Source organism: Podarcis bocagei (assembly GCF_964188305.1).
Source record: "Podarcis bocagei genome assembly, chromosome: Z".
NCBI lineage: Eukaryota > Metazoa > Chordata > Lepidosauria > Squamata > Lacertidae > Podarcis > Podarcis bocagei.
Genome location: NC_138140.1, coordinates 1,898,709 through 1,925,702, shown reverse-complemented (window position 1 = coordinate 1,925,702; position 26,994 = coordinate 1,898,709). Strand labels below are relative to the sequence as shown.

The window sequence follows — 26,994 nt, the reverse complement described above, 5'->3', positions numbered from 1 at the left end:
ATACCCAACATTTTAATCATCTGGGGGCAGCGGGTGCTCACATAGTTCTTCTCAAACTTTCCAATAACCAGGGAAAAAAGAAGATGACAGAACAGGGATAGGGGATAGGAACATAGCGCCTGTCCTACCATTAGGCAGACTAAGGCAGCCAACCTAGGCAACTGCTTCTGGGTATCAGAAAAGGGCAACAAATTGCTAATTATTTTGTTTGTTGCAATTTCACTGTTAGAAAGAGGGAGAAACAATTTTGGGGATTTCTTCCTCGAGTGCTCCATTGGTCCTGAGTACTATGCATCAAGATCCAGTGTGGTTAGGGAGAAGAGACATCATCTGCTGCTCTGCCTTGGGCAGCAGAATAACTTAGGCTAGCCCTGGGAGGGTGAGATGAAACAAAGTGATGTGTTTCAACGGTGTACACATACACAACCCCTCTTCTTTTGAGGAAGTTCCCCTTATTCCTCATACAAACTCTTGCCCCAAGAGAGGAGGGGGGAATTAGTGTGTGTGAGGCACCCACCCAGGGCACCCCACCCCTGTGCAGCCCAGCTATCAATACTGGGGAGAAAAACATAAAGGGTCCCTTGCCAAAGGCCCAACTAGTGCAGCTGCCTGTTTCTCGCAGCAGCTAACCAGAAGGGCTCCCCAGTCTGCGAGCAGGACACAGGAGCACAGCAGCACTCGCCCAGCTCACCACCAGCAACCCATCAGCCCCCAGTGACCACGACCCGTAGGGCATCCTTGTTCCCGAGAGGGGCTGCTGGTGGGGAGCCCAGCCTGTGAGTGCATTGGGAGCGGGGGGGGGGCCTTCTCTCTTTCTCCCGACCCCACCGACTACCAATACTTTTTTGAAGGGGGAGGGAGAGGGAAATGACATCAAAAACAACAACTCCCCGCGCCCCCCCCCTCAAATAATCGCCATTCCCTTTTCTTTGGGCTCTGAGTGGGGGGAGGGGGAAGGGTGATGACCCACACTGAATGGAAGCCCCCTCCCCGCACAGCAGCCGGGGGGGGCGGGAACAAACACTGCAGGGGAGTGGGGAGTGGAGGGTCGCCCTTCTTCGCCGCCCCCCCCCGCTGGGAACGAGCCACGCCCCCTCCCCCATTTCACCCCCTCGGCCCGCGGGGTGAGAGGGCAGAAGGGGGGCGGGGCCGCCTTCCGCCTCACAGCCGCCGCTGGGCCCCCGCCCTCCCGGGCCCCCTACCTGCAGGAGGGCCCGGGATCTCCTCACACCCCCTCAGGGGCGCACCCCGGAGCAGCCCAGCGGCGGCGGCGGCGACGGCGCCTCCTCATCGCGGTGACAGCCGGGAGCCCCGCCCAGATCGGGCCCGCCCCACCTCTCGCGAGGGTTCGCCTCGCAGCCGCGGCCCCGCCCACCTCCAACCCAAAGTCACGTGGACGGAGGCGCGCTAGCTGGGAACGGGGAGAGAGAGCGAGGATAGGAAGAAGCGTCAGAAGGGCATACCACAGAGATGAAGCGCCCAGATGGGACCGGTAGCGACGATAGATACAGCGCAGCGACGACCGCTCCTCGTTCCAGCTCGCCAGCCGCTTTGCAACGCGCGTGCGCCCTGAGCAGAAGTGAGGCCGGCGGGCGGAAGAGGCGACGTGCGCCGCGGCTGCGCTTCCTGTAATTCGCGCACGTTCGCACAATCACAGAACGATAGAGCGTTAAAGGGACCCCCGAGGGTCATCTAGCCCACCCCTGCACTTCACCGCAGTAGAAATATTCGGTCGTGGCTGGTTTTAATTTTCTTTGCTACTCATTTTGTAACTATACAGTACAATCCTCCTAGGAGTCTTGTGGGGATTAAGCGAGGAAGAGGAGAACCATGTATTATTCTACCTTGAGTTCCTCGGAGAATAGAAATAAACGAATAAATTTAGTAATATTTATCATTTCTGTCATACAGCTTTGCTTTTCATCCGTTGTTATAATTGTTCTCTCCGTTTTACATAAACTAAAAAATGAAACGGGGGAAAAAGCTTTATGAAGAAAACATAGTACTGAATTCCCTCGCCACCCTGTTGTTTTTAAAAGATAAAAGTATTGACAGGCGCCTCCCGCTCATCCTTCAGTGTTTCTCCCCATACATTTGTAGCTCGATTCTGTCTGGAGTGGCAATATAGAAATGAAGAGGGAGAAGATTTGGGGAACACCCACATCATACATTTAAAGCACATGACTCCCCCCCCCCCCAATATAATAATCCTGGAGACAGTAGTATGTTAAGATGGCTGAAAACCATAGCTTCTGTGAGGGTAAAACTACAGTTCCCAGGTTTAGGGAGGGAGGAGTTGTGAGCGTTAAATGGTGCGGATTGGCCTCTCTATTTAAAGCAGGTGGGGAGGAGTGGGAGAAATAAAAGAGGGTAATCCCTGAGGTCCTGAAGTTGGAATACAATAATAATAATTTTTATTTATACCCCGCCCTCCCCGGCTAACACCGGGCTTAGAGCAGCTAACATCAAATGTATAACACATTAATATATCACAATCAGATTGTCGCACTGGATATTTAGTAAAAGCTTAAGATTTCTCTTCACACTAGTGATTGATTTCTAGTAAGACAGCATGCTGTTGAAAGGATATACAGTGGTACCTCTGGTTGCGAATAGGATCCGTTCCAGAGGCCTGTTCGCAACATGAAAGGAACGCAACCCTTGTCTGCGCACGCACAGATTGCGATTTGCCACTTCTGCACATGTGCGCGACGTCATTTTGCGCATCTGCGCATGCGGCGAAACCCGGAAGTAACCCTTTCCGGTACTTCCGAGTCGCCGCGGGACGCAACCTGAAAAAACGTATCATGAAGCAAACGTAACAAGAGGTATGACTGTATATCGAGAGCTACTTGGGTGTTTTGTAGGATCAAGTCCCTACTTTCACTTTTGTTATTTTTGCTATTAGTCTCTCGGTTGTCAGATCTAGACCGGTTACACCCCTGTGCACAGTGGTCTTGGGGGAGTGCAACACTACGGTCAGTCTCTTTAGTATTGAGGGAGCTATTTCTGGCCGCCAGAAGCACGAACTCAGCCAGGAGTGACATTACCTTTTCTAGTTTGGTGTTAATTTCCTTCACTGTTCTTGCAGTCAGCAGACAGTGGTCCACGAGTATTCCCGCATAGAGTGGTGCCCTCTCGGGTAGTAGTTCAAGAGATGGTTTATGGGCGCTCACCTCAGCGTTCTCCCCTGGGTGGTCTCCACCCATTAAAGCGTCCCCACCTATCTAGGAATGAACTCCGTTTGATGTGGTAGGTGCTGGATTCTGGGCTCTTACAAAATCATCCAGTTAACTCTGCTTGCACTTCTGCTATGGGCTCACTTGTGTAGATGAAGCCAATGGCTTCTTAGACATTTTCACAGAGATGCAGCTGCTACTACTTTCAGCTGTAAATCAGGAAACTCGGAATCCTTCCAGGTTTAGGGCGTTTGATCTCCTCTCCTGCTGATAAGTAGTTGGTAGACTGAGTCGAGCTGGAGCTAATTAAGGCTTTCTCTGGGATGTTGCCTAAAACTTTTAGCTTGAACCTTGTGATTAAAATAATTAAGAAAAAGATACCGAGTGATAAAATACTAGAATACTAGTAAAAGCTAATAAAATGCTGATAAAACTAATAAAAACTAATAAAACCTCCTTTGGGAAGGTTCTCAGGCTGGGTGGAAGGAGAAAGAACTTGCCCATGCGAAGACCACCAAGTGGAAACCCTTACACATATCTTTCTCAATTTTAAACTATGCTGATCTCCATCAGCAATTTCTAGATCAACTCTGTATCCCCAAATGGAAACCAGAGTCGGAGGTCATAAATTTTCTGTTACTGGGGAATGATCAGGAGCTAGTGGCTAAATATCTCTATTTGGTTTTTTGTCGTCGAAATACACTGCAGACATCTGATCTCCCTGGAGACCAAGAGATGTGACGATAGACTGCTCTGCCTCCTTCCTTTGAGCAAATGTTTTGTGCCACTGGGGAAGTAGTAATTCTGTATTGATTTGTTTTGGATGTTTGTATGTGATGCCAATAAAAGGTTTGATAATGATGATGATGATATTAATATAAAAACAGACAATCAATTTAAAATACATCCTAAAATCAGATCAGGATCAGAATAAAATCCAATCAGATGGCAATTCGCAGATTAGGGTTGGGGACCTTAAATGCTCACCAGGCCCAACTGTTTGTGCTGAACTTATATGAGCCTGTAGTGGTCTGGAGGCACCAGCCTATATCTGAAATAAAGTGGTACCTCGGGATGTGGACAGGATCCGTTCCGGAGCCCCGTTCGTATCCTGAAAGGAACATAAGATGCGACGGTGCATCTGTGCGTGCGCGGGTCGCATTTTGCCGCTTCAGCGCATGCGCGTGACGTCATTTTGAGTGTCTGCACATGCGCGAGCAGCGAAACCTGGGAGTAACGCGCTCCGTTATTTCCGGGTTGCCGCGGAGCGCAACCCGAAAGCACTCAACCTGAAGCACATTCAACCCGAGGTATAACTGTACTATGGTGTTTTTTTTAATTGTCTTCTTAGGGACCTGAATGGATTTGGATACAGCATTATGTGAATAGGAAGAAAAAATATAATTAAAAGTAACATAACTGTTCACTAAGTGCTGTTGAAAATTAATTTATGGTGCTCATACATTTATGAAAAGCAAAATTTTAACACAACACTCATGGCGATTCTTCATATGTAAGTCAAACTGGGATTTGCTTCTTAGCAAGTGCATTTAGGGTTTCAGCTTTAAACTCCCAAGTCTTTTTTTCTTAAGAAATTGGTGCGTTGAAATGGCAATATTTATTGAAATGTGAAGCTTATAGATCAGGAGGCACAACTTAAAAAAGCAACATCAAGGAACTTCTAACTAGTTAAGGAAACTGGTTTGATTTGTGCAAAAAGGCCTCTCTTCTCTGTGCAAAACTACCGGTATGTGTTCCAAAAGAGTTCAGCATGGTTTGCAGTCCTTTCAGTTCATTCAAGAGTATCAGAAATATGTCCTTCAGCTGTGGGAAAACTTTATTTTCACTACAAGTCATTTGGAGGGGGATTGGAAATGCAAGTCAGCTGGCAAGTCAGCCAAGAAAACAGGATATCAAAGCTGCCATTCCCATAATTATGCCCTGAAGACAAAGCAGGTAATGAGTGACAACTTGAAAAAATTAGCACTTAACACAACTCTTTTACAATGGGCTGGAGAGAGGAAGATAAGCCTTTAAACAGGCAGTAGGACACCACTCAAATACAGACTTTTCTGTTAAGCTAGAGCTTGTAGCATACCAAAAAATTGACATCCAAATTTACAAAAAGCCAAAACCAGCAGATCATATAAGACAGAAAGCCTAGGTCAGTTTAAGGCTGTGAACACACATTATGGGCTGCAGGTGGCGCTGTGGGTTAAATCACAGAGCTTGCCGATCAGAAGTTTTGGCCTTTAGAATCCCCATGTGCTTGCTCCGCTGCTCCGTTGCTCAGTCCCTGCTCCTGCCAACCTAGCAGTTCGACTGCTCCCTTGGCCAATAAAGCGAGATGAGCACCGCATCCCCAGAGTCGGTCACGACTGGACCTAATGGTCAGGGGTCCCTTTACCTTTACACACATTTTATTTTGCATTTCCAGTGTGCTCCCACTGCTGGTTTGGGAAGCAGTGCGTCGTTCTATTTCTTACAAAGTGCTGTGTTTTGATGCATTTCCCCACAAACCAGCTTCAACCCAAATTGAGAAAAAATAACAACTTGTATATGTTATAAGCTGGTAATGTCTACACAGCCTCTGTTAGTGTATAAACTGTGTGTATACTATATTTTGTCAGGATAGATGGAGCTGACTAGAAACAAAGGTTGTGGCAAACTTTTACAACAACAGGGGGGAAAGGACATGGCACTTAATAATGCCAAAATTGGCAAGGTGCTACACGACATGATCAAGGCCAGTGCCTCTGCAAGAACATCCATCCCATCATCCAACTTGACCAGTAACAGCAGCCATTGCATCAGATTCCTGTTGGATAAAGCATCGAGGACACCACAGCAAAGCTATGCGCCATACAAAAGCAAAACCTGCCTCAAAATAGAACCAGATTGGCTGGAAACTTGGGGCATTGTTAGATAATGCACCATAGCACAAAAACGTGGTTTCAAACCATGCTCAGGGTTTTTGCATTGGCCCACCTCTAACTCACTATCGAATCACACATCATGGCCATAAGCACAGCCTGCACACACAATAAACACGGATCCACGGCTTCCTGGCAACACTGTGGGCGAAAAACATGGTTTCGAAGCACGCATCCTCATGGATCCTCTGGGTTCTGGCATTAGGCCACCCCAAACTAACGATCAAATCACACGTCATGTCCATGGGCACAGCCTGCACCAAAAAAAACACACACGGATCCACGGCTTCCTGGCAACTGTACTGAAAAGACTCCGTGCCCAGACCTCTCACACCAAGCTGCCTCTCATAAAATTAAGATTGTGGGTGACTTGGGTCCCACCAGCACTATGCTTTGCAGCACACTCAAGCACCCTGTGAGGAGGGCAAAATTTCTGTTATAGGAAGTCAGACCATGGGTTCATGCAGCTGAATACTGTCTACACTGACTGGCAGCAGCTGTAAAGGATTTCAGGCAGCAAGTGTCTCTCAGCTCTCCCTGGAGATGCCATCGGGTTTAGAACCTTTGACCTTCTGCATGCAAGTCAGATGATCTACCCCTGATGTAGCCCACTGTACTTCCCCTAAAATGGGTGTGGGGGGTGTTTCCCTCCACACCCAGAATCACCATTTAACAACATCCTCACTGGCTGCAAACACCAGGTGCTCCCAACATGCGATGGCCCACCAAGTCTAGGGGGAAGAGAGAGAAGCTGTAGATAGTACCTTCTTTTTTATGACACAACATGCAAAGGTAAGCCAGAGTAACAAATGGTCTAAAGAAACAACAGTGCCATAAATTTCTGGTATTTTCACCACCATCCTTAAATACCAGACCTCTGAGGCCTATTTTCATCAAAGAATTAAACAGCACCTAGGAAATCCACAAGAAAATGAATATATCATATAGAGATAACCTAACCTGTTCACTGAGCGGAACGTGCCAGCACCAACACACACCAAACCAGTCCACATGTTTCAGCCAGAAGGAGCAGAGCAAAATCTTCAGCTGAAACTGATCTGGTTACAATCACACTCTTGGGCGTCTGATTGGTCCTCCTGACTGCCACTGTCCTCCCCCAGTTAAAAGTTCTAGCTTCTAAGAGAAACATTAAGCTGTAACCTTCTTTTAAGAAACAACAAAAGATAAAGCGTGAAAGTGGTGTCTCTGCTCCATGCAAACACAAAATCCAACAGCATTCGTTGCAGCTGCACTGTTTTCCTGCCATGAGAGAAATCAGTAACAACCCATTAAATATTTAATTCACAGTGGCCTCCACTAAAACACCAGCGGTCCAAGACTTAATTTTTCTTTCAAGATTTGGGCTCAGGTCGTCTTGCAAAAAGTACTACTAGTAGTAATAATAATAGCAATAGTAATTAATAATAATAATAACATCATAATCACCACCAGCAACCGAAAAAACTAAGTGCTGTGCAAAAGTAAAATAAGTCCCCTAAAGTTTTTTTCTTCACCCCACACATCTGTTCATCCCTTGACAACTCACCCCCCACCCCCGGAAAGGGATGGGGGGGGGAGATGAATTTTGTTCCATTTCCTGTTTGTGTATAGGATGTTCTCATCTCGGATGGGCAACTGGTTCTCCAACAAGCCTCCATGAACATCACCAGCGGAAATGTTGTGCTACATCTAAACACGCATCTTGTAGGGTTGAGATCCAAAAGACAGGTTGACCTCTATATTTGCAAAGCAGCTGACCTTACTGCACACTAGAGGTTCAGTATTACTGTACAGTATTTTAATATATATATTTTGGAAGCCGCCCAGAGTGGCTGGGGAAGCCCAGCCAGATGGGCAGGGTATAAATAATAAATTATTATTATAGAGATGGAGAACTCCTTTGGCTCAGTGGGCCAGATCTTTACCTCCCCCCACTTCACAGGCCAACTGTGCATTTTGATGGCTGCTGACAGATGGTTGGGTGGTCCCACTTTTGTCAACATTTGGGGTCTACTTTGCAAAGCAGCACCTAGCAGAACTGTACCAGGCGCTCCCACCCATCCACTGATGTCAACCAGTGACTTCGGCAGATGGGCAGGTGGGCGTGGTCTGTGGGAAACAGCCTCGCAGGGTGATGTGGAAAACCCCTCACCTGGTGGGCTGGGGGTTTCCCAAACCTGCTCTACAAACCCTCTCCCCCTCCCACTAGTCGTAGTCTATTCTGACTTCCGTAATGGAGTCAAAGGTGGCTTTGTCCACGCTGCTCCTCCCGTGTACAGACGTCAGGTGCTTCTTGAGGGCAGACTTGTGTTTGAAGTCCATGTCACAGCAGTGGCACTTGTAGGGCCGGTCCCCACTGTGGATGTTCAGGTGGTCCTGGAGGGTGCTTTTGGCTGTAAACGTCTTCAGGCAGACCATGCACTGGAAGGGACGGATGCCCATGTGCCCGCGGATGTGCCGGTTCAGGTTCTTCTTCTGCGTGAATGTCTTCCCGCACTGCAGGCACAGGAACAGCTTGTGCATCTTCAGGTGGCGGAGGTAGTTCTCCAGGTGGAGAAATCCCCTGGGGCACTTGGGGCATTGGTGCCGCCACGAGTAAGCAGAGTCCCCTGGGCTCTGGAACCCACCTGTGGCCGTTCTGTTGGCTCCTTCCGGATTCTCCCTGCCAAAGTCTTGGAACTGATCCCTGGGCACTTCTGTGACCCTGCTCTCCACCGTTGAATTGATCAAAGAGTGCTGAGTCTCGGGGAAGTACAAGTTTGATTTGGAGGAGGTGCACGGCTGTGGAAACTGCTCACCTTCCACATTAGGAGCGCTGATGGAATCCATTCGGATAATGCAGATTTCGTTGTCCTTATACCCTATCTTGACAGTTGATATCTCAGGGCTTTTAACGTTCTTTGTTTCTGATAGCAAGCTCTGCTGAAGGTCCCCCTTTTCCAGTTTTATATGATCCTCTGAATTCACAGGGCTGTCTTCAGAAATCTCAATGATTTCACAGTCTTTATCAGGGCAGCCACCACTGCATCCCAGCTCCTTCTCGGAAGAGTGGCACTTCTCAGGGCTGGCCCGGCTGCCCTCCACGGCCGCGTCAATCTCCAGGTACCTGGACAGTGCCTCCGTGCACTTTTCCACAATGTGCACCATCTGCAGGTAACTTGCAGCCGTAAGGTACTTGAGAAGCTCCTTCTTCTTCACCTCCAGAGCCCCCGTGTAGCAGGAGAGGAGCAGCTTCCGGCCTACCTCGGCACTCTGCAAGATGGTGATTCGCACCTGCTTGGACTGGGTGAGCAGGAACTGGTCCCGCATGAACGTGGAGCAAGCGGCGAAGATGACTTTGTGCCCTTGGAACTCAGTGTCGTTGATGTAGATGGAGACATCGCAAAATAGGTTCTGCTGTCTCAGCAGGTTCATCTTCTGCAGCATGGCGCCCCCCTGCTGCTCAAACTGGAAGTGCAGCACATCCGAGTCGGCCGCCATAGTGTTGATTCTGTTTGGGGAAGTGGGGTGGTGGAAACAAAAGAAAAAAGAAAGGTGCATTCCATACAAAGCTCATCAGGTTGTTTATTTATTTATTTATTTATTTATTTATTTATTTATTTATTTATTTATACATACCCCGCCCATCTGGCTGGTCTTCCCCAGCCACTCTGGGTGGCTTCCAACAAAGTATTAAAATACCATAATACATCAAACATTAAAAGCTTCCCTGAACAGGGCTGCCTTCAGATGTCTTCAAAAAGTCTGGTAGTTGTTTTTCTCTTTGATATCTGGTGGGAGGGTGTTCCACAGGGTGGGCACCACCACCGAGAAGGCCCTCTGCCTGGTTCCCTGTAACTTGGCTTCCTGCAGCGAGGGAACCGCCAGAAGGCCCTCGGCGCTGGACCTCAGTGTCCAGGTAGAACAATGGGTGTGCAGACGCTTATTTGAATATCCTCCACTGCACCCCGATGACAATGGCCTATTTTAGTGGGTCCTACAATATTTGTGACCTGAGGCAGCTGCCTCACTCTATCTCGTAGTGGAATCCTGCCAGACAGCTGAAGGGTGAAATATTCATGACAAACAAAACAAGCAACATCTTCACACAATGCAGAGTTAAAATTATTGAATTCCCTGAGGCTAGATGTGCTGGTGAAGGACGCAGGTGGCGCTGTGGGTTAAACCACAGAGCCTAGGACTTGCTGATCAGAAGGTCAGTGGTTCAAATCCCCGTGACAGGGTGAGCTCCCATTGCTCGGTCCCTGCTCCTGCCAACCTAGCAGTTCGAAAACACGTCAAAGTGCAAGTAGATAAGTTTATAAACAAGACAGGAAAGTTGGCTTCCAGGTGGAGAAATCAAAATTAGAAACTGAACTGTTAGAACCCAATACTAAGAATTTGTCAAGAATGTATAACTTGTTGCTGAAATGGAATACACAAGATGAAACAGTTAAATCAGCTATGATTAAGTGGGCACAGGACATTGGTCATAATATTATGTTCGCGGACTGGGAATGGTTATGGACCACCGGTATAAAATTTACGGCATGTAATGCCTTAAAGGAAAATATTATGAAAATGATTTACAGGTGGTACATGACCACAGTCAAGCTAGCAAAAATTTATCATTTGCCTGATAATAAGTGTTGGAAGTGTAAAGAAATTGAAGGTACTTTCTATCACCTTTGGTGGACGTGCCCGAAGATTAAGGTTTTCTGGGAGATGATATATAATGAAATGAAAAAGGTACTTAAATGTACTTTCCCCAAGAAACCAGAGGCCTTTCTCTTGGGCATTGTCGGCCAATTGGTGCCAAAAAAAGACAGAATTTTTTTTATGTATGCTACGACAGCAGCAAGAATACTCATCGCAAAGTATTGGAAGACACAAGATCTACCCAACCTGGAAGAATGGCAGATGAAGGTGATAGACTATATGACATTGGCCGAAATGACTGGCAGAATCCGTGATCAGGGGAAAGAGACGGCGGAAGAAGATTGGAAGAAATTCAAAATATATCTTAAGGAATATTATAAAATTGATGAATGCTAAAATGTTGAGGTTCTTAGAAAGAAAAGGAGATTACAGCGACAAAAGGTTAAGTTAAAGAAAAGAATAAGGAACACATTTGATAAAATTAAGTTTAGGATTTGCTGAAATAATTTTTGAAATTGGGATGTAGAAAGGGGAGGTTTGGGGGAGTCTGAGAAGTGAGGTTTATGAAAAAAAGGATATGAAATTATACATGTTTGTTTGTCTTTTTACTTGTTTGTATTGTTCATAAAAATTCTGTAAAATTAATAAAAAAATTATTATAAAAAAAACAACAACAAAGTGCAAGTAGATAAATAGGTACCACTCCGGCGGGAAGGTAAACGGAGTTTCCATGCGCTGCTCTGGTTCGCCAGAAGCGGCTTAGTCATGCTGGCCACATGACCCGGAAACTATACGCCGGCTCCCTCGGCCAATAAAGCGAGATGAGCGCCACAACCCCAGAGTCAGCCATGACTGGACCTAATGGTCAGGGGTCCCTTTACCTTTACCTTTAGATGTGCTGGCAGCCGCTTGTTTGCTATTGGGCAAAGTTCAAGGTGTTGGTACTGACATATAAGTTCCTATGCAGCTCAGGACCAGGTTCCTTGAGAGACAACCTTGCCCCTCTGTCTACGCACTAGATCACTGCAGTCTGCAGGAGAGCTTCTCCTGTAAGGACCGAAGACCTCAGAAGCTCACTCCATAGGAATTTGGAGCAGGGCTTTTAGTGTGGCTGCCCCTGTCCTGTGGAAGCGTATTCCTGTTGAGATACAATCAATAACCCACTATGTGCCCATTCCAGAAACAGTCAAAGACATTTTTATTTAGACATGCTTTAGTGGCTGGATAAATGGGTCTTTATCCCAAGTTGCAGCGGTTCTCCACCTGTGGGTCCCCACATGTTGTTGGACTACAACTCCCATCATCCCTGAGCTCCGGCCTTGCTAGCTAGCGGTGATGGGAGTTGTAGTTCAACAACATCTGGGGACCCACAGGTGGAGAAAGGCTGGTAGGGTTTTAGTCTTGTTTTAAATGTATTTGCTGCTTTTGTGTTTTTGACTGTTTTAAATGTGTGTGTGTGTGTGTGTAAAGCCCTTTGGAACAGTAGTTTAGAATGTGGTTAATTAATTCTAATAGTATTTAGAAGGCTTTAAAAGAGTGGTGGCTGACTCTCATCCCAGGGGCTTAGTAAGGCCTCCAAGCGAACATTTCTAGCAGCAAAAACTCGCCAATTTTGGGAGTGGCAGCAAAAAGAGAAATACAGTAGAAACAGTGTTGGTAGTGGAAAGAGGAGAGGGGTGTGTGTGTGTGACAGTGTAGAGTGTACACACCCACTGCTGGCATAAGGTCTCACGAGGGTTGGCCAATGGTGGGTGCAGCCTTCAAGCCAAAAAAGAAGGCTCTCATTGGCTACTAGTCATGATGTGAGAAACAAGTAGCGCTGTGGTCTAAACCACTAAGCCTCTTGGGCTTGCCGATCAGAAGGTCGGCGGTTCAAATTCGCACGATGGGGTGAGCTAGCAGTTTGAAAGCATACCAGTGCAAGTAGATAAATAGGTACTGCTGTGATGGGAAGGTAAACGGCGTTTCCGTGCGCTCTGGCTTCCGCCACGGTGTCCTGTTGCACCAGAAGTGGTTTAGTCCTGCTGGCCACATGATCCGGAAAGCTGTCTGTGGACAAACGCCAGCTCCCTTGGCCTGAAGCAAAATGAACGCCGCACCCGGTAGTTGCCTTTGACTGGACCTAACTGTCCAGGGGTCCTTTACCTTTCTTTTTTTTTTTACTAGTCATGATGGCTATGCACTGCCTTTAGGATCAGAGGCAATGTGCCCTGGGATACCAGTCACTGAGGGGGGGGGGGTCAAGAGCAGGAGAGGGCTGTTGTGTTCATGCCCTGCTGTGGCCTCAGGAAGCAGGATACAGAACTAGACAGAGCCCAATGGGACTCTTCTTATTTTATAAATGACAAGCGGTCCTGTGGCACTCTAAAGACTAACGCATTCATAAGCTTTCGTAGACTACAGTCCACTTCATCAGATAACATGAAAAATCTGTGAGATGCACGGATTGCCACTGCAAATAAGGCTAAACCTTTTGCCTCCTGCCTTTGCAACTGTTTCCAGAGGGATATTCACAACTATCTCTTGCAGAAGAATGCACAAAACAGTACTTTGCAAAATTACAAAATTCCAGTTGTTTTGCCTACATGTCTCTTGATTGTAAAGAAAAGAAATTAAAACCCTCAATGCACTTTACCAAAAGGGCAAAGGAATGAGATATAAGGGAAAACCGTGAAACAGCTCTTTTATACATTTTAGACATTTAGTCTCGTCAAAAGACAAACTCAGCAGTTCCAGAGTGTAGGTGCTGCCACACTAAAAGATTTCAAATCTGGAATGGGTAATGTACAGTACTGCACTTTTAACAGCACCACTTCTGCAGATTTAAGCATTCAGTTGGGGATGTATAGCGTGATATATCTATAAGATATATATCCCTCGTACCTACGGGACCGCCTCTCCCGGTATGCCCCACGGAGGACCTTAAGGTCCATAAATAGCAACACCCTAGAGGTCCCGGGCCCTAAGGAGGTCAGATTAGCTTCAACCAGAGCCAGGGCCTTTTCAGCACTGGCCCCAGCCTGGTGGAATGCTCTGCCTCATGAGACCAGGGCCCTGCGGGATCTGATTTCTTTCCGCAGGGCCTGTAAGACAGAGTTGTTCTGCCTGGCCTTTGGCTTGGAGTCAATTGGATTCCCTCCCCCTCTTTCATTTTTCCTTTCTCCTCCTGTGATGAGGCTGCATTTTAATGTTTTAATGTTGTATTTTAATCTTGTTTTTAAGTTGTATTCATTCAACTTGTTTTTATTATTGGTTGTTAGCCGCCCTGAGCCCGGCCTTGGCTGGGGAGGGTGGGGTATAAATAAAATTTATTATTATTATTATTATTATTATTATTATTATTATTATTATTATTATAGCGATCTCACAGGTAAACTGGTCCCAAACTCTTAAGGGCATTATATACTAGCAGTATATTAGTATACATTGAACTTGACCATGCGTTATATATTTAAAACATTCAAGAAAACAGGAATATCAGTTAATAGAGATGGAGTCCTCTGATGCTTTTAATCACTCCAGGTTTCCTCCCTTTGTGCCCCCCCCCCCCGCCCCGAACTGATCCATCCCAAGTGCCGGTCTTTGGGATTAGTCACCATGTTTTGATTTAACCAACATCAAAAGGAAGCGCAGTTCATTTACTCCCCCACTGCTCTAAGCGGGTGTTTGTGTTTGTTTGTGTGTGTGTGTATGCGCGCGCGCATGCTGGAGGTGTAAATGGCTATCAGACTTTGAAGGGCTGGTATAACTGGACCAAGTTCATCAATTTTGTCTAATTAATTAAACTGCATAGTTTTAGTTGAAATTCCAATAAATGCACAATTCATTGTGACTGTTTTGAACTTTGCTGTGCTACGATCTTCCTTAGTGGGTCATGCAAATAGCTTTCCATAGGGTTGGATAGGGGGCAGTGGGGGTGAGTTCACGGCACTAGGTGTGGTGGAGAACCAAATGGGTTTGGGAACCACTGGCTTAGCAACGGTGCAGCAATATTTAGGGGCGCTTTTAATGTTTGATGTATTACTGTATTTTAATATTTGGTTGGAAGCTGGCCAGAGTGGCTGGGGAAGCCCAGCCAGATGGACAGGGTATAAATAATAAATCATCATCATCATTATATGTGCTTCAGCAGGTGCAGCTAATTTTGCCAGGATGGGGAAGAGGAAAACAAAACAAAATAAAACATCAGCAGCAGCCCTTTAAAAATTCCCTCTTCTGCACAACAGCCCTGCTCTCTGCCTCCTGCCTGAGAGGGGTCAGACCAACATTTCCTTCAACGATGGAGATGCAATCTTATTCCAGGAACTCCTTCAGGTGGGACAGCTCCCTTCCAGGCATCCCTTTAAAGCCCTGGGACCTGTCAGCTGAGGCTGCCTTGCACTCTCGGCCACCTCCCCTCCCCCACCCGCAACACCCCCAATTCCCTGCTCCTTGCTCACCGGTTGCTGCAGTCAGGGGTGTGGAAGAGGTCCAGACTGAATGCTTCCCAGGCAAGGGTGCAGATGGCTCAGGCGAAGGAATAAACTTCCGGCAGTCCCTCCGAGCATCACCTCTTCTCCCACTCTAACCCGGAAAAACATCAGCAGACCCATAGCCTCCCAAAATGCATGCACCTTGTTCCTGATTGGCTGCTCCTGCAACTTTTTCAACCAGCAGGGAGGGAAGAGGTAACAAAAGGCACACCACACACACACACACACACACACACACACACACCCCATCCCAGAGGACATCTGCTCACTGCAGCTCTGGATATGTAATTTTTGGCAAGCAGCGCAGAGTCTCTTTCCAATAATACAGTTCCTTCCCACATTTTCTTATGAATTTCTATCCCTTTTCATATATTTGTATCCCATTCCCCTGTGAATATATGGGACGCAGGTGGCCCTGTGGGTTAAACCACAGAGTCTAGGACTTGCCGATCAGAAGGTCGGTGGTTTGAATCCCCGCAACAGGGTTGCTCAGTCCCTGCTCCTGCCAATTAACAGTTCGAAAGCACGTCAAAGTGCAAGTAGATAAATAGGTACCGCTCCGGTGGGAAGGTAAACGGCGTTTCCACGCGCTGCTCTGGTTCGCCAGAAGTGGCTTAGACATGCTGGCCACATGACCTGGAAGCTGTACGCTGGCTCCCTCGGCCAATAAAGCGAGATGAGCTCCGCACCCCCGAGTTGGTCACGACTGGACCTAATGGTCAGGGCTCCCTTTACCTTTTACTCCTGTGAATGGAACTTAAATGCACCCCCTCACCCCAAATATATGCTTACCAGTATCCAGACAGCTGCCAGTGCATTCACTATCATTTTATTGTTTGTGTTCGGTTCTGTATCATTTAATCTATCTGCCTCTATGGACAGAGGCAGCAATGCTTCAAAATATCAAGTTGTTTCGTGGGAACCATGGGCAGGGAGAAGGCCCTTCCAGGCTTCCCACAAGCATCTGGGTAGCCACTGTTAAGAACAGGGTGCTGGCCTTTGGTGGGCTCTCTTTGGCCTGACCCAGCAGGGGTCTTTTTATATGCAATAGTATAACTGTGGGATTCATGCTTTATTTTATCTATTTCATTAATAAACTACCTAACACACACACACATATATATATAAGCAGCATACTCAGAGTGGCTTTCAACAATTTAACTAATAATACCACAATATAAAAGCTGAATGCTATGTAAAACTAGGCTTATTTAAATTGGGGGGGGGGCACAGACCCTAAGCAGGGCCATTCCCTGTGAAAGAAAACTTGTCTAAGTGAATGAGACTCTTGCCTCACATTATGGTGGTCTCTAATTTGCAGGCTGAGGATGGGGAAACTGGCTCTTCAAACACTGCTGGGCTCCCAGGTCCCGTCAGCCCCAGAGAGCACCCAATGGCCCCAATCAAAAACTGCCACGAACAGGCTTTGTTGGGAGGGATGGAGGTCTGCCTAATCTAGCCTGTTGGCCTTCAAATGGTTTGGAGGGAAGCTCCAATCAGCCTCAGCCAGCAGGACTGCATGATGCTGGGACTGATTGTAGTCCCAATCATCTTCCCCCAAAATACTGTTACAGATTTGGGGGTCAATCTGGATGATACCTGGGGGGTCCCCTGCAGGCCTGTGATCCTGAATCCATGAGGTTTGCAATCTAGTAGTATGCCAAGCAAGTTTCTTCGTATGATAAGGGTCTTGGTTGACCAACTAAGTCCTGTTATTCACCATATCCAAAGAGGTTGCTGTGCTGCCAAAGACAAATGGCTCTGCCATTTCCACCACATTTGCCTGGATGCTTTGGGGTTGCGCTTAATGATACCAAGACAACACTGCTTCTGTTCTGAGAGAGCATCTTTCTAATCAGCAGGCCAGAATGGAAAACGACCTGAAGTTAAAATGTATACCGTATTTTTCGCACCATTGGATGCACCAGACCATAGGACGCACCGGACCATAGGAGGGGGAGAACAGGGAAAAAAATTATTTTCTTGTTCTCCCCCTCTAAAACAAGGTGCGTTCAAGGTACATTTACCAGAGCTTGTGGGGCTGGCGGTGGGGGGAAGCGCTGCTTTCCCCCACTGCCAGCCTCAAAGATCCCTGAAGCCTTTGGAGCGCAGCGCCCCGCTGCCCTGCAGAGGTTTGCGCACAGCCGTCCCCAAGCTAGAGCAGCGAGACGGAGCGCTCCGCAGTGCTCCGTCTTCCTGTTCTGGCTTTGGGCTTAGCGGCGCAGCCTGCATTCGCTCTATAGGACGCACACACATTCCCCCTTAATTTTTGGAGGCGGAAATGTGCGTCCTATAGAACGAAAAATACGGTACTTTTTTTTAACTTTCCAACGATTCCAAGTACCAGTTTCTGGAAACCATAAGAGGGCAGAGGGCGCTTGTGCTGCTCAGGTCCCGCTTGCAGGTTTGACCACTATGGTGACAGGATACTGGACTAAATGGGCTCCCTTTGGCCTGATCCAGCAAGTTCTTCTTGACATCCCAGTGCCTTTGATGAGCTGTAAACTCTGGAGAGTCTTTCAGATAGAATCATAGAATCATAGAATCCTAGAGTTGGAAGAGACCACAAGGGCCATCGAGTCCAACCCCCTGCCAAGCAGGAAACACCATGAGAGCACTCCTGACATATGGTTGTCCAGCCTCTGCTTAAAGACCTCCAAAGAAGGAGACTCCACCACACTCCTTGGCAGCAAATGCCACTGTCGAACAGCTCTTACTGTCAGGAAGTTCTTCCTAATGTTTAGGTGGAAACTTCTTTCTTGTAGTTTGGATCCATTGCTCCGTGTCCGCTTCTCTGGAGCAGCAGAAAACAACCTTTCTCCCTCCTCTATGTGACATCCTTTTATATATTTGAACATGGCTATCATATCAGATCTCTCTCCTATAACCTGCTGACCTTTTTCTTTATTTCTAAGACGGCATTATTTTACATTTTGCACAGATGGCTGTGTTTGTGCATCTTTAGATTCTGTCTAAGCTGCCTTGAACACCAATGTCTAAACAAAAGGTAAGGTATAACTTTCAGTGAATATGTAAGATAGACAGATAGAAAGATGATAAAATGGATGTATGGATGGTCTCCTCCCCCTGCACTAGTGGTTAGTTATATTAGATTGAGAGGCTTGCAGAATGGATAGAATACACCCCCCCCCCCAAGAATTGCACTAGTATGGCATTTGCTGACTGGGTCCCCTCCACTCATTTTAGACTACATCTCCCACCTGCCTCAGGCCACAGCTTTGCCTACATTGCCTCATTCATTTTTAGAACAGCCCCTTATGTTAGTCCAGTATTATCATTCCCGTGTTAACAGGCTGGGGTTGAGAGGGATTAGCCAAAATTCCATCTAGAGCATGCAGTACATGGGGTTCAGAGTACTGTTTAGTGTGACTGGCTGCTTTGTGCATTAGTGCTGGCTGGAGGAGATACAGTGCATATTTTATAGCAGTAAATGGCTCTAGTGTTTGTGTGAATGGCAGGAGTGGTATTGTGAGTGGTTATGGTAAGAGTGTGTTTTATGTTAACTTGTATCAGGCTGGCTGCCTAGTGTTTCCCCCCTTCATCTCTAAGTTATATAGACGCAGATAGTATGCATATTCTGTATGTTTGCATTTGGAGTAATCTTAAGGTAAATCATCTAAGCTTGTGATTAGTGTAATTTATGCATTTTGATTTTCCTTACTGTAAGGAAAGCGCTGATACTGGTGAATAGCAAGCAATCTGTAAATGTACTGATTAAACAAATAAGGGTCACTTGGTGTGTTTGTGGCTAAGATGAGATTCAAGCAGGCAACCTCAAAGGTCATTAACTTGCAAAGGAGCAAGCAGGCTCCTGATAGTTGCTTTGCAGCCATGTATTTTTCTGCCCCATATCTCATGTCACCTATGTCATCAGCTGTGGGGCAGTAGTTTGTGGGTTGAGGTAAAACGGCCTCAAGGGCCAACTTAGGAGCCCTGCTGGGCTAACTTGGCCCATGGGCCAGAGGCTCCCCACTGCTGATTTAGCCACCCCCCCCCCCGGCTCTCTTGTAATGAATAACATTCTGCTCGGAAACTTCCCCTCCCAACCTTGCAAAGCAGCTCACAATGATCACGGATCACATTTCACATTAGGAGGTGGTGCAGTTGTTTTATTTCGTAGCCACTGTGATGACTTGGCACACACAATGTCGAGTGGTCTTTTGGTCCTGCATACAAGAGCACATTCACAGATCAAAAGCAGCCTATGTTCTCTCCAGTAGGGGTATTTGCAAAGCTTTTACCCTATGCTAATTCACAAGCGGCCCAACCCACTCGTACTTGCTGACATGGAGAAAAGGGGCGGGGTTATGATGGTTGTGGCTCCACCCACATTTCATCATGAGCCTCCCACCCCACAGTGGAACTCCCATAAGCCCCAGTCAACATTGCCAAAGATCATGGATGAGGGGAGCTGTAGGCCAGGAACATTTGGAGGGCTACAGACCCGCTGCCCTTGGGCTGGACACTTTAAGGAGGATCCAACTGGTAGCTGAAATAGGAGTCACCCCTTCCCCAAATTAATGCTTACAATTCCCTCCTGTCTCACAACAGGGGAAGCAGGAGAGATGAGAAAGTGAGACAAAGACCCTGGTTTGCATGTAAAGCTGAAGAAAACTATGGCTAAGTGTATGAATGGGTGAGTACTCACAGCATAAACAGCCTCAAATGTTCCATCTTCCTGCTCTGCTGCATCCTGCCAGAGCTAAACTCTAGGGTGGATACGCTTGACAAACTGCGATCAATAAACTACGAACAAACTTTGGCTACAGCTCCTGCCTTGCTTGAAATCAGACACAGCAAACAGCCAATATTAGACCAGAATGCTAAGCCAAACATGGCAAAGCAGCAGCAGGGTTGGTGAGAAGTGAAGCTTGCGAGCTTTTGCTGTGAATACCTAGACACTCTCTCATTCACATTTAAGTCATAGCTTGGCTTAGTATTACAGTGGTACCTTGGGTTACAGATGCTTCAGGTTACAGACTCTGCTAACCCAGAAATAGGACCTTGGGTTAAGAACTTTGCTTCAGGATGAGAAGAGAAATTGTGTGGCGGTGGCAGCCCCGTTAGCTAAAGTGGTGCTTCAGGTTAAGAACAGTTTCAGGTTAAGAACGGACTTCCAGAACGAGTTAAGTACTTAACCCGAGGTACCACTGTATGTGTGAACTTGGCCAAAGAGGATGGGAGGACAAACAAGGTGTGGGGGGCGGGAGGGGGTCTCAGCTTGTGGCACTCTCCTGCTTTCCTTTTTACTTCTCATGGCACCAAGAATGAGTGGATGTGGCTCCTGTGGGCAGATGCCAGCAGAGGCCCCAGGCGAGGAACAGCGCATGCAGTCCAGGTGAGGCGTGGAGGGTGCTCTTCACTCTCTGCGCCTCCTGCCCCCGCCGGGAGAGCGCTTGAGCGCAAAGTGGGGGCAGGAGGTGCAGAAGCACTGGTCCACCGGTTGGGGGCCTCCAGCAGTGGATGGGAGAGTGCTTGTGTGCTGCATGAAGCATGGGGAAGGTCATCTTCACCCTTCCTGGTATGCAGCTCCCGCCACCAGCAGGCTGCAATGGGGATCTATGTGGGGAGGGGGCTGGTTTGTGCCCCCCAAACTGTGCGCCTGGGGCACAGCCCCCTCAGCTTTATGCAAAATTGAATGCTATTCCTTCCAAGTCATGGCAGCACGTGTCACCCTCCCTTGCAGTTCAGCCTCACAACAGCAGTGAGAGAGACTCCCTCAAGAGAATCCCTGTTCCATTTCCTGCTTCCAGCTCTCAAGCCAGAGTAGTCTGCAAAGAGAATGGTGCAGAGGGACAGGTAGCCCAGGGTCGGCCTGAAAGAGACTCCTATCCTGCTATACAGGCCTGACTGCAGGGTGACGCTGATGCTATAACTCACAATAAATAAATATTTAACCATTATTTGACTGCTCAAGCGTTCTTCCCTCCTCACAGGTGTAATCCCAAAGTCAGCTTGGGAGGTAACAATCTGCTAACCACCTTGGGTTCCTGCACCTTTAAGAGCTCTGATGTCTTGGAGGTGTGGTAGGGGGCCAGTTATGCCAACTCCACCCACCTCGCCACCTGTAACAGGACATCTGAATTATCTCACAAGTGCCTACAGGATTCCAAGCAGCATCCACAATGCAGGGTGAGATCCTGGCCCAGGCCCAAGAGCTTGCAGTCAGTGTCATGGAAGGAAGGGCTTGAGGGTGAGGTCAAGGACTGAGGAGGTAAAGGAAACAAAGAGACACTGCAGGCGAGGACAGGAATAGTCAGATGTGGCAAAGGGAGGCTCCAGGAGCATGCCTGGAAGCCACACAAAGCAGAAGAGGGGGGAGCCTGGCAGGCCGCTAGACAGAAAAACGGATGCCACTTCCGATTAGAGGAACAACATGAGAGAAAGGCCCAGAAGAAAACAAAGACAACTGGGGCATGCAAGTTTAGCCTTTCTAGTCTAAGCACATACTTTCCACAAAGGGTGGGTTGGGTTGTTGGGGACAGGAACTCAGCCTGGGCAGAGGCACAGAGGCGATTGCCCTATTCTGTAGCAGCAGCCTTCACCCATTTTAAATCAGGAAAGCGACTTCACTCACAACAGTCAAACAAGTTTAGGGGGGAAAATGGTCAGCTAGAGGGTAAGAAGAACAGAAGGCAAGTATTCAATGTTAAACAATACAGTTTTAAAAAATCACAGATGGACTAACAAATATTAAGAGCTTATAATTATCCAGTGCTTTCTCCCCATAAGAACTCAAAACCCCCCCTCCCCCCGTTGAAAAACATATCTATCACAGGGTATGTCTGTATTTACTCCTTTAGCCCACAAACTGGTAACTGCTTCTTGGAGGTACAATTCAACTACCCTTCAAAAAAAGGGGGCCACCCAGCGCTGCCTTACCTAAATATCAAAGGAGGCAGGCTTATGCCTCTGTTCTTTCCACACTAGGGACAAAGACACTTGGAGTCACCAAACACATCAAACCACTCTAGGGCACAAGACTTGCTACAATTTTCAGTTCAGCCCCCACAGCCCATCCAGCAGAGCCTCTTGGGCTGATGTTGTTGTTGTTTAGTCGTTTAGTCGTGCCCGACTCTTCGTGACCCCCTGGACCAGAGCACACCAGGCACTCCTGTCTTAGGCTGATACCCAAGTCCAAAGCCTGAAGCAGCTCTTCACGGCTCTTCCTGTCCCAATGCTCACAGAGAGGTGCTCCATCACCCATTTCAACTCACTCAGGCGCTTTCACTCCGCAAACTGAGCACTGCCTGTGCCAGTTTCCTGGTGTCCAGCACCTGACTGGGCTCGGCCTGCTGGCAGCCTTTTGAGTCTGTGCCTGAGCTGCAGCTGAAGGAGTCAAAATCCACGGCAATGTCCTGGACATTCCTCTCATTGGCGTTGTCAAAGCTGTTCTTGCCATGGAGCTGCTTGAGGTGCTTCCTAAGGACGGGCTTGTGGGCAAAAACCATGTCACAGTAGTTGCATTTGTGGGGCTTGTCCCCACTGTGCAGGTTGAGATGGTCCTGTAAGGAGCACTTCTGCGAGAAGGTCTTCCCACAGATCTTGCACTGGAAGGGCTTGATGCCCGCATGCACCCGCATGTGCCGGTGCAAGTTGCCCTTCTGTGTGAAGGTCTTGCCGCACAGCAGGCACATGAAAAGCTTGTGCATCTTCAAGTGGTTGGCGTAGTTCTCCAGATGCCGGAAAACACGTGTGCACTTGGGGCACTGGTGGTGCCACTGAAGGCCTTTGTCCACCCCCCGGTTGCTGGTGCCAAACATGTCTTTGGAAGCCATGATGAGGCTGTCTCCCCCCATGTACGAGAGGGTGTAGTTGTGGAGTTGGCCTTGCTCCAGGTCACCAGCTCGGTTCTCCACCGTGGAATTGATGAGGGAGTGCTGAGGCTCTGATGAGTGGAGGCTGTTCTGCTGCTCTGAGGAAATAAACTGGTTCTGGTCCTTCTTGCTTCTGACCTCTGCAACCTCCCCAATGGACTCCACCTTCACAATTTGGATGTCGCTATCGTCCATGTCCAGGCTGTCTTCAGAGGGTTGGATGCATGGAGAGTCTGGAAGCAAGGAGTCATCTTCCTCCTCCTCCTCCTTACTCCCCATCCTTGGGCACTCGTTTGGCTCTGAAGAGTCAGTCTGCTGCGGCTGCTTCCCCTCCTCCTTGTTTTCAAGCTGATGTTTTGGCCGGATGAATTTCCACAGGGCCTGTGTGCAGCGCTCCACAATGTGGCTCATCTGAAGAAAGCTAGCCGCCGTCAGGTAGTTCACTAACTCCATCTCGGGAAACTCCAGGACACCAGTGTAGCAGGACAGAAGCAGCTGCCTCCCAACCTCCGAACTCTGGAGGATGGAGATTTTCACTTCCTTGGAGTCATTCAGCAGGAACTGATCCCTTAGGAAAGGGGAGCCAGCAGCAAAGACTATTTTGTGGCCGTGAACCTCAAGGTTGTCTATGTGGACCGTGACATCACAGAACTTCTTCTCTTCCCTCAGCTTGTCCATTTTTTGCAGCATGGAGTCCCCATAGTTGTCGAACTGGAAGTGGAGGCTATCAGTTCTCTTGGTCATGTTGACAAACCTGAAAGGGGCAAGTGGATGAATACTGTGAATGCCACAGAAAGAAATAGTTTCAAGACTGTACTAGCTTTAAACCAAAAAAGATTCAGACATCAGAAACACAGTGGTGATCTACGACCATGATCAGAGGCCTGCCACTTTCTTCCCCTGTAGCTCTCGTAATGATCACATCATCACAATAATTACTGTTTTCTCAGTTTCCCTGCTTGTCCCAAACCCAATATTGCTGAAAGAAGTGACTGGACTGTGGAAATCACATTAGCTGTTGGAAAGTACCTTAGAAATTAGGTTATTTGCAGTGCAACCGCGAATGCATTTACTCAGGAATAAGTCTTACTAAGTTCAGTGGAGCTTACCCTCGGATAAGCGTGTACAGGAATCCAGCCTTACAAAGAAACAAAATGGAAAATAAACATAATAACTGTGGGGGGTGGGGAGGTGTTTCTGAGCAATCAAAGCAGCACAGATGCACCATTTCATCCTAAACCTACCAATGACATTAAGCACCGAAAAAGGCAAAGGCATCAACCTCTTCACTGGAGGTTTTGAAAGGGAGGCTGGACAGCCACTTGTCAGGTATTCCTTAGCTGTGATTATTGCACTGCAGGGGGCTGGACTAAATGGCCCTTGATGACACAGCTGGTGTGGGATGGTGCTGAGGCCACAACTCAGAGATAGAGGACCTGCTTTGCACACAGAAGGTACCAGCTGAACCCACTCCTCCCCAGAAAGATACACAGACGCCTTCTTGAAGGTCACCAGCTCCTCACGTGACTGTACTTTGGCTCTTTCAAATTCAACACTGAGAAGAGAGGATCACTACAGTACTCACTCACAAACATAAGAAGAGCCTGCTGGATAAGGTCAGTGGTCCATCTAATCCAGCAACCTGTTCTCACAGTGACCAACCAGATACCAGAACATGAGTGCAAGAACACTCTCCCCTCCCATGGTTTCCAGCAGCTAGAAGAATTCAGAAGCATTATCGCCTCCCATCAAGGAGGTGGAACAGAGCTATCCTGCTCAGCAGCCATTGACAGTAGCTTATCTCCTCCATGAATTCAGCTAATTCTCTTTAAAAGCCATCCAAATTAGTGGCCATCACTGCCCAGGGGCAAAACACGAGCATAGGAAGAGCCTGCAGGATCAGGCTAGTGGCCAACTCAGTCCAGTGACCTGCCCTCACAGTAGGAGGACGAAAAAGGGAAACCCGCAAGCAGGACCCGAGCACAAAGGCTGCAGTCTTCCCTCCTATGGTTCCAGCACCTGGCATTCAGGAGCATTTACTGTCTCAGACCAGGACGCAGAACATAGCCATTGTGGTTGACAGCATTATCTCCTCTGTGAATCCGTCCAGTCCCCTTTTAAAGCCACCCACGTTGGGGTGAAGAATAGCCTCGCAGGTGAATCAGGCGCAGTGTGAGTGAGGAGGTTATCTAGCCCAGCCTCTGTCCTCACGGCCACCAACCAGATGCCTATTATAGGAAGACCAGAAGCAGCGCTGCAGCAGCAGCAGCAGCAGCTCTCCCGTCCACATTAAACGCGCTGTCAAAACAACCACCACCCTCAAGTCCCACTCCGCGACCCCCACGTCCCCACTCCCTCCTTTTAGCCAAACCACGCCTCTCAACCTCCAGCTGATTTACGGAGAAGAAAAACGGCGGCGGCGGCGGACCGCTGTCATGAATGCGGAGGGCGATGGTCAGCTGGGCTCCGCCTCGTAACGCCCCCCCCACCCGCAATCGGAGCGCTCCTGAGGTGGGACAACCTCCGTCGGGTCTAGTGGCCGCGAGTTCCACCAGCCAACGGCTGGGACGGGAGCAAGCGGGGAGGATCGCCGGCCCCCCACAGACCCCCAGCCTCACCCCACCTCCTCTCCGCCTCCCCCAGGCGGCGCAGCCACGGGGCTGGCCCGAGGGGCGCGGGAAGGACCGCGCGGCCAGCGGAGCTCCTCCGCCACCTCCTCCTCCTCCGCCACCGGAAGCTTGAATCCCCGCAACCCCCCCCCGCAGCCCCACTTCCGGCGCCGCTTCTTTCTTTCCAGAGAGGAGAGGGATAGACGGGTTGCTAAGGAAGAGGACGGGACGGGGGGGCGGGACCGGAAGCCCCGGGAGCCGGAAGTGGCCGGGCGCCCGTCTTCCGGCCGAGCCCCGGTCACGTGAGGGCGGAAGGCGGGGAAGGAGGCGGAGGCGGGGGGCGGGATCGAGGTTGCGAGGCGGCCCGACTGAGGCCCGGCGGTGGCGGCGGCGGCGGCTGCTGCGCTGCTGCTGCTGCTCCTCCTCTTCCCGCTGCCCGAGGAGGCAGACGGAGGCCTTCGAGAGGGTAAGCCGGGCGCCGCCCAGCCCGTACCGGAGCGGGGCTGTGGGGCGGGAGGGCGCTGGCCGCCCCTGAGGGGATCCGGGGCTGGGCCGGCCGGGGGGGCGGCGGCGGCAGGGAGGGAGGGAGGGAGAAGCAGCCGCCGCCCTCGGGCGCCTCACCCCCGGGAGGGTCGTCGCTCCTCTGTGTGGAAACAGCGGCTGGCCGGGCGCTTAGCCCTCCCTGGTCTCAGGGATCGAGGGGTGGGTGGGGCTGGGGGCCGGCTCTCCATTATTTATTATTATGGGTAGCTATGACATGTATGTGCCGTCCTACATCCGTTAATTCCAGGGCGGTTCACAGCATGGAAGTGAAAGGTTAAAGCACAAAATGCGTAATGACAAGAACAAAACAGACCAGTAACCCCCCCCCCCGCCCCAATTCCAACAAACCCCTTTCCAAGGATATAGGATGTCAGTAAGCTCAAGGCCTGTTGAAGAAGGTCCCCCCCCCCCCCCCACGGCACCTAAAGGTGTATAACGATGCTGCCAGGGAGTTTATGGGAGAGCATCCCATAAACGGGGAGCCACCACAGAAAAGGACCGTTCTGTTGTTGCCACCACCCTCTGGATCTCTCGCAGCGGAGGCACAGGTGACAATTGCAGGGTTTGGGTTGATAAATTTGGCCCATGCATAACACTTACAAACGTTTGTCATGTCACCCCTTGGTCACATTTTCTCCAAACTAAATGCTTTCAGGTTCTGCAATCCTTTCTTGCTTGGCTACAACCCCTATGTGGATTCCTGCTGCTGGAGTGTAACAAAATCTTCCTTATATTACTTATTTTAACAATAATTCCTCTTTGTACAGTTGCTTTTTATGGAT

The 26,994-nt window shown here is 48.8% G+C and overlaps 4 protein-coding genes across 12 annotated transcripts in view; 1 reads left to right on the top strand and 3 right to left on the bottom strand.

Annotated features, from left to right (window-relative positions):
* The window catches only part of RC3H2 (ring finger and CCCH-type domains 2), a 48,635-nt gene extending 47,308 nt beyond the window's left edge, over positions 1-1,327 (bottom strand). For 2 of the 3 annotated variants that reach the window (XM_081179655.1, XM_081179657.1), the window contains exon 1: positions 1,203-1,327. The gene's annotated coding sequence lies outside the window, so the exon portion shown is untranslated. The remainder of the gene's footprint in view (positions 1-1,202) is intronic. The other variant, XM_081179656.1, reaches the window with a different exon arrangement.
* The window catches only part of RABGAP1 (RAB GTPase activating protein 1), a 189,824-nt gene that overhangs the window by 63,153 nt on the left and 99,677 nt on the right, over positions 1-26,994 (top strand). For both annotated transcript variants that reach the window (XM_081179695.1, XM_081179696.1), the window contains exon 2: positions 26,088-26,135. The gene's annotated coding sequence lies outside the window, so the exon portion shown is untranslated. The remainder of the gene's footprint in view (positions 1-26,087; positions 26,136-26,994) is intronic.
* Positions 4,999-15,418, bottom strand: ZBTB6 (zinc finger and BTB domain containing 6). Its single transcript, XM_081179801.1, has 2 exons — positions 15,190-15,418; positions 4,999-9,602 (listed from the first exon to the last, which is right to left on the bottom strand). The coding sequence occupies exon 2, from the start codon at positions 9,590-9,592 to the stop codon at positions 8,318-8,320; it is 1,275 nt and encodes a 424-aa protein (XP_081035927.1). The 5' UTR covers positions 9,593-9,602; positions 15,190-15,418; the 3' UTR covers positions 4,999-8,317.
* Positions 20,779-25,807, bottom strand: ZBTB26 (zinc finger and BTB domain containing 26). 6 transcript variants are annotated; one of them, XM_081179795.1, is made up of 2 exons: positions 25,684-25,807; positions 20,779-23,814 (listed from the first exon to the last, which is right to left on the bottom strand). In XM_081179795.1, exon 2 carries the CDS (start codon positions 23,802-23,804, stop codon positions 22,461-22,463), a length of 1,344 nt encoding a protein of 447 aa, XP_081035921.1. In that variant the 5' UTR covers positions 23,805-23,814; positions 25,684-25,807; the 3' UTR covers positions 20,779-22,460. The 6 variants fall into 6 exon arrangements, with proteins under 6 accessions (XP_081035921.1, XP_081035920.1, XP_081035916.1 ...); XM_081179794.1 differs by having other exon boundaries at positions 25,679-25,791; XM_081179790.1 differs by lacking the exon at positions 25,684-25,807 and adding an exon at positions 24,170-25,412.